The following is a 6625-nucleotide window of genomic DNA, read 5'->3' as shown; positions in this document are numbered from 1 at the left end:
ATATGGTCTGTCTGTCTGTGTTTATGAGATTACAAGCACATCATTTGGTTATGCTCTCCCGCTAAGCATCAGCTCAACCACCTGAATCCGATTAGGAGTCTATGACGCTGCAAGATGGTGCGGCTAAACCACTTGTGCTCGACTTACACCGAGTCTAAACCAATTGTGTTCCCTTGTGGGCTTTTGATGTGCGATGGGCAATTTGGTACTTTGCATTGGGCAATCGCCTCCCCTTCCATCCGCCTCCTTATACCTACTCGGAGTTGGGAGGAGGCAGGCGAGTCTTGTTATCTTGAGAGGCCACCTTTCCTCTCGCGGCTCCGCAAAGAGTGAGCGTCTCGGATCCATCATCGATGGGAGCGGAAGGGGAGCTCCGCCGCACTCTCTTCCCCCTCCACCACCCCCTCTGCGACACCGACGGCCGGAATTGGCCGTTGCCGCCGGCCATCCTCGGCCTCCAGCCCGCCGCCCTCGTCGACCACGTCGCCAGGGTCGATTGGTCTCTCCTCGATCGGATTCCTGGCGACCGAGGCGGCTCTCAGCAGGTATTCCACTCCCGGCCGCACCACCATTGCTACCGTGTTTTCCGCTCCGCTTCTTCTGTTCTAGCGCCGTGTCCCACGCTCCCATGAAATTGTGCCTGTGAGGATCTGGATTTAACCTCAACGAGGCGTTCTTCACTGTGCCTCGGGCGAAAGATTTATTTTTTCTGCGGTGTTTGTTCGCCTTTCGTTCGTCCGCACGATTTGGTTTCCCGCTCGATGCGCCTGCGGTCTCTTTGATTTGCAGATGATTCGGGTCCCCCCCTTTTTTCCCAGATTTTCTTCGTCGTAATTCGCCTTCTCTAATCCTTACGGTTCTCGAAGAAAACAGAAATGTTGATATGAACTGTCACAGCACCAATCTAATCCTTCAAGATCAAAATTCGTTCGCCCTTTATACGCATTTCTTTCTAGGAAACATGCTTATTTTTTTTTCCTTTTTTGAATTTTCGATTCCGACGGCCGATCTCCCAAGAAGACTTGATCGTGCAAGATGGTCTCGTGAAGTGTGATCGCTCGTCCTTTCTATTGGGTGGTTCGGTTCATGGTATCCGTTCGTGCGGATGGAGTCTTGATCTTTGTCACTTCGATATGTGGTTCTTCGAATTGGGGTTGATCCGTCGTCATCTTGTCACTCTGTATTTTGATTTTAGAGTTCGATTTCATATACAAGAGAAGTCTTATTTAATGCTTTTGGTAGCACATGCAAAAGGCGGTATCTTTTTTTCCTTTAATCCTTGTGATGTGATTTCATCTTGCTACAACCGGTGCTTATAACTATTCATAACAAGCAGGTGGCGGCAGAGGATTTGAATCATATATTGAGTGAGGTCAAAGCACACATCCTCCCTTTCCCTAACGAAATCCCTCCGATAATAGCCATAGCTGGAGGTAGTGTCGCCAATACCATTCGGGGTATGGCTGCTGGCTTTGGAGTCTCGAGTGGAATAATTGGTGCTTGCGGAGATGATGAACAAGGCCGGTTATTCATCAATAACATGAGCTTTAGTGGTGTGGATCTTTCCAGACTGAGAATGAAGAACGGATCTACTGGGCAGGTGAGCTGGACGTGATTTCCAGAATTTTTTTGTTATCACCTTGCCAGATTGATTGCATTGAAGTTCACTTGCCTGTTGCAGTGCGCATGTTTGGTGGATGCTGATGGCAACCGAACCATGCGGCCCTGTCTGTCCAGTGCAGTTAAGCTTCAGGTATGCAGGGTCCAGTTATTTTCCCCATTTTAAGGTCAAATGAGTCCGATGAATTGATGTAATTATTGTGACTTTTCACCTGAAATATCTATCAGGCTGATGAACTGAAGAGGGAAGATTTGAGAGGTGCAAAGGTAGTTTTTTCTTCTCGAGTGACTACTAACTAATAGCCCTGAAGTAAAGTTGTCCTTCCCTCTCTAACATTCTCATGATATATATGCAGTGGTTGATCCTAAGATATGCATTTATCAATTTAGAGCAAATAAAAGCTGCTATAAGAATTGCTAAACAAGAGGGTGTTTCTGTTTCCATGGACCTTGCGAGTTTCGAGGTTTCTCGGGAAACATTCTTATCTTGTTTTAGATGGTTTTTTTCTCAACATTTTTCCAAGTGAAATGTCTGAACTCTTCTTCTTCTTTTTTTAATCTCCACCTACGTCCAGATGGTGCGAGACTATAGGTCACACTTGATAGACCTATTGGAGTCCGGGAGTATTGACCTCTGTTTTGCCAATGAGGATGAAGCTAAAGAGCTTATAAGGTAATATTGCTTGCTTAGATGACCGGTTTTTTCAGACCTAAATTCAACGTGACGAACAGGTAGATAAACTTCACTAAAGCGACAACAAAATTTCATTTATTAGTTATATGAAGGTGCTTTACAAGTCAACAAACTTGTGTTGTCATAGATGTGTAGTCTTTTATGATCGTTTTCACTAAGGTGATGCACGGTTCATTTAGTACATTGACAATATGCCAGTGAATATTTATCGATCAACTGACAAGGTTTTTGTATGAAAATAATTAAATTATTCACCCTGTATTTGATGGCTCCTCAATTTGTGATACTTTAATATCTCAATCCATACGGCCGAGACATCTACCTTACATGAACTTCCTTTGTGCGCAGACTTTGAGAATTGTCACCTTTTGCTCTTTTTTTCTTTTCAGCCGAGAACCCAAAGTCGATCCAGAGGCTGCTTTGTGTTTCTTGGCCAAACACTGTAAATGGGCTGTGGTGACACTTGGTCCCAGGGGTTGCATAGCAAAGCATGGAAATGAGGTTGGTATCACTTGCTAACTCGGATCGATGCCATGGAGTTGATTATAATCAAGATTATGACAATTTTTTGTATCCCAAAGAGCAAAACAATGACTAAAACTAAGAAAGCTGCAAAAATGTTTCTGCCATTAACCAAAACCATGGTAGCCAAATGATGCATATAGATGAAGTGCTATATTTATTGTTTTAGGTTGTTCGGGTCCCGGCGATAGGAGACACCCATGCTGTTGATGCCACCGGAGCTGGTGATCTCTTTGCAAGCGGTTTCTTGTATGGATTGGTGAAAGGACTCTGTCTAGAAGATTGTTGCAAGGTGGGATCTTGCAGCGGTGGCGCGGTCGTCCGAGCTCTCGGCGGTGAGGTGAGGCCCGAGAACTGGCAGTGGATGTACAAGCAAATGCAGACCGGTGGGCTTTTGCTACCTGAGCTGAAGAATTGAGAGGTGATAAGTTACATTTTGGGGTCATTAGTGGCTCTAACTAGATAATAATATTTGACTTGGTGCTTAGAGCTTTATACCGCCTTGAGGGAGTCGGCCGCGAAGGCTAAGCTTTCGTTATAAATGCGAGATTGTGTGAAGCATTCCGATTTGATCATTGTAAGAGAATGATTTATTCAGCTGACGAATCAAATTATCCGTCCTACTCTCCCAAAAGAAGTGTATGTCAATGTTATTTGTCGATCGAGTCGAAAGAAAGAGGCCTCATTTGCTGCCCGAATGAATGTTAATTGTGACACCTTCTAATTGTCATGGTATATGTTGATGAACTTGCGCGTCGTCGTTGGGGAGTCAGCATGACTTGGTCCACATGGTCGATGTCCGGAGGCAGGTCTCTCGGCCTACAAGAGGAGACGCCGAGGTTGAGCTAGATCAAAGGTCGAGACAGATCAAAGGTCGAGACGGTCGCGGAGATTCTCGGCTTGAGCCCCTCGGAGATTGAGTCAGAGGTTTGTTTGTCTTCTCTTTTTTTTCCTCTCTCCCCTGGCTACCAATCCAGCCCAGTATACATGGAATGACGCCGTCCCGAGCTTTCCGGGACAGGACTTGCCGAGGGCACGACTTGCCGAGGGGGTGCCTCCGGCTTCGGTTCGGCACAAGAAGTCAGCCTTTATGCTGACTCGACGAGGGTGTGACGTGGCATGGGTCGTGACGTGATCGGGATCTAGAATATGCTCTATCAGTATATATACATCGTATAAGATTTCAACACCCATAAAAAAAATATTGAAATAATAGGGATGAACGACAAGAACAAAGCAATACAAAACACAAATGCAGATGCGTACGCCAGTGCATCAGTGATTACATCGGCCATGCCCGAGTCCTGCTCGGGCCTTGACCCGCTCAACTCGATCCCTGAATTGGCTCTAATAGCATATTGGGCCGGCCCATTGGTCAGATCCGGCTCTGTCTCACCCTCGCCTATATATATATATATATATATATATTACGGGTCCGATAGGGTTTCTTCTCTCACTTTCTGCCGCTGTTGCATCCTCGACCTCCCCCGCGACACCGAGAGGCACGGCAAGGAAGGGGAGCTTCGGATTACGACAAGATGGGGTGAGTCTCCGCGAGAACTCGATCCTATATTTCGTGCTGCTGCTCTCTCGCGACGCTACGTTTGCACCGTCCGTCCGTCGCTTGGATTGTGTCCTGTTTCGTTAGCGACTCGATCTGATCGTTCTTGATTGTATCACCTTCCCCCTCTTTTTGGTGGACGGATATCTTCGTTTTTGTGGAGAATGGAGCAATCCTTGTGTTTTTGAACATCGATGCGTTATTTGTGTTTCTTTAGGTAGCAAAAGACCATCTTTTAAACTGTTAATCATGAGCTGGACGGGTTAAGATTATCGGGGAAGATAATGAAACAAATTGAGACGATCTTGTTCAAAGTTACACTTTTCCTGGGTGCTCAAATGATAATCTAAAGATTTCTATGTTTGCATTTTGTAAATGTCACTCCTTAATATACGAGCAAACCTTTTCGATCTGCAAATTAATGGCTAAAGATTATCACTCACATTATTTTATGATGCACAGTCATGTGATGTCTAATGTTGAATGATTGAATGCTAACCACCTGACCACAGTCAAAAAAGTTTTTTTTTTTTGGTTGGGAACATTTGCTTGTAATAATGATAAAAATATTTTATCCACACGATTATGGATTAGCAAATTTTTTCAGCCACTTCCAACTGAAATTGATTAAGAGGACTGGTAGCCTTGTGTATAATCATGATGCTCTTCTGGTTTGGAGTTTGATCATGAGATATAGTTTGTAGAAGGGGGAAATGGTAAGGCTGCTTCTAAACATGCTTGCAAATTTTCGATTTTCTTATGGCTGGAGTTTGGATTTGTTAAAAAAGATGATAAGAGGCAAAAACCGAGTTGTATCGTGCCTCTGTTCATCGAAAGATGAATGGGTTTTCATAAATATAAGGTCTATGACAGAAAGACTCGTGGTATGGGAGCTGGGCGCAAGCTCAAAACCCATAGGAGGAGGCAAAGATGGGCAGACAAAGCATACAAGAAAAGTCATCTCGGCAATGAGTGGAAGAAGCCCTTTGCTGGTTCTTCGCATGCCAAGGGTATCGTTCTCGAGAAGATGTAAGATAATGATGCTAGTTGTTGATATTTTTGTTGTATCTTGATGTCAATCATGTCGGGAGCACTCACACCCCATTGCCTTTATGCAGAGGTATCGAAGCCAAGCAGCCCAACTCTGCTATCCGAAAGTGTGCTAGAGTGCAGTTGATAAAGAACGGGAAGAAGATCGCAGCCTTTGTTCCAAACGATGGTTGCTTAAACTTCATAGAAGAGAATGTAAGTTTTGTGGTTCGGTTCATCTAGACATTTCTATATGCCATTGAACACTCCAGTAGAATGATCTAATGCACTCGTTAGCAAAGAATTAATCTGCGATTGCCCACACCAACCAGTATGCACCCGTCGGCACTAGCATCGCAAGAGTGTCGTGCCAAGCAGGCATTAATCACAGTGCTTGCTGTCTGCGTGTATGCTCAGCACAGCACAGCACAGCCCGAGACCTCCTGTATCAGGAGCTACTTCTAAGATTCCAGTGCTTGCATCATCAATTGCAGAAGCATGTCATGGAGCTGCATTGCTTTTGCAGGATGAAGTCTTGATAGCTGGTTTCGGACGAAAGGGCCACGCTGTGGGGGATATTCCTGGAGTAAGGTTCAAGGTTGTGAAGGTTTCTGGTGTGTCCCTTTTGGCACTCTTCAAGGAAAAGAAGGAGAAGCCTCGGTCTTGATCCCTGATCGAGTGTGTTTCCAAATGAACCTTTTGTTGGAATCGATAAGTAGCACTTGCATTTTGTTTTGCAAGATGTTTCATTCATGGTTATCCACCTTTGAGCATATTTTGTGTGTGTGACCTATTAAGCTTATTTTCCTAGTATTGCTCCCACTAATTCGATCTCTGTTAAAAACACACTGGTCTTAAAATGTGGTACGATGTGGGTTGAGATTATGCTTCACTTTAGTAACTACTGCAGTTTGATGGTATAACCATATCATTTCATCATTTGAAGCATCCATTAAAATTATTTTAAAATATATCAAGTGTTTCATCATCATATAGTATAGTGTAGTATTTTAAAATATATAAAGCATCCATTTGAATCGGAGTCTTTATCTATTTATATCGAGTCGTTGAGCGTTGAGCTTGCACTCAAAAGTCTTTCTCTTTATCGAGCAATGTCAAATTTTGACATTGCGTTGCACTCAAAAGTCTTTCTCTTTGTCGAGCAATGTCAAATTTTGACATCAATTAAGATTTTGATG

General features: G+C 44.1%; 2 protein-coding genes across 3 annotated transcripts; both read left to right on the top strand.

The window, feature by feature from the left end:
- Positions 1 to 263: 263 nt before the first annotated feature.
- On the top strand, positions 264 to 3534 carry LOC103977233 (uncharacterized). 2 transcript variants are annotated; one of them, XM_009392692.3, is made up of 8 exons: positions 265 to 545; positions 1337 to 1600; positions 1682 to 1753; positions 1849 to 1887; positions 1977 to 2084; positions 2196 to 2293; positions 2704 to 2815; positions 3006 to 3534. In XM_009392692.3, the coding sequence occupies exons 1-8, from the start codon at positions 354 to 356 to the stop codon at positions 3252 to 3254; spliced, it is 1134 nt and encodes a 377-aa protein (XP_009390967.2). In that variant the 5' UTR covers positions 265 to 353; the 3' UTR covers positions 3255 to 3534. The 2 variants fall into 2 exon arrangements, with proteins under 2 accessions (XP_065000843.1, XP_009390967.2); XM_065144771.1 differs by lacking the exon at positions 1977 to 2084 and having other exon boundaries at positions 264 to 545; positions 3006 to 3470.
- A 733-nt stretch (positions 3535 to 4267) lies between these two features.
- On the top strand, positions 4268 to 6318 carry LOC108951135 (small ribosomal subunit protein uS12). The gene is made up of 4 exons (XM_009392693.3): positions 4268 to 4379; positions 5271 to 5426; positions 5516 to 5642; positions 5953 to 6318. The coding sequence occupies exons 1-4, from the start codon at positions 4375 to 4377 to the stop codon at positions 6091 to 6093; spliced, it is 429 nt and encodes a 142-aa protein (XP_009390968.1). The 5' UTR covers positions 4268 to 4374; the 3' UTR covers positions 6094 to 6318.
- Positions 6319 to 6625: the final 307 nt, after the last annotated feature.

This window comes from Musa acuminata, chromosome BXJ3-3, assembly GCF_036884655.1.
Source record: "Musa acuminata AAA Group cultivar baxijiao chromosome BXJ3-3, Cavendish_Baxijiao_AAA, whole genome shotgun sequence".
NCBI lineage: Eukaryota > Viridiplantae > Streptophyta > Magnoliopsida > Zingiberales > Musaceae > Musa > Musa acuminata.
The sequence above is the reverse complement of the archived record's forward strand: the minus strand, read 5'-3'. Positions and strand labels throughout refer to the sequence as shown.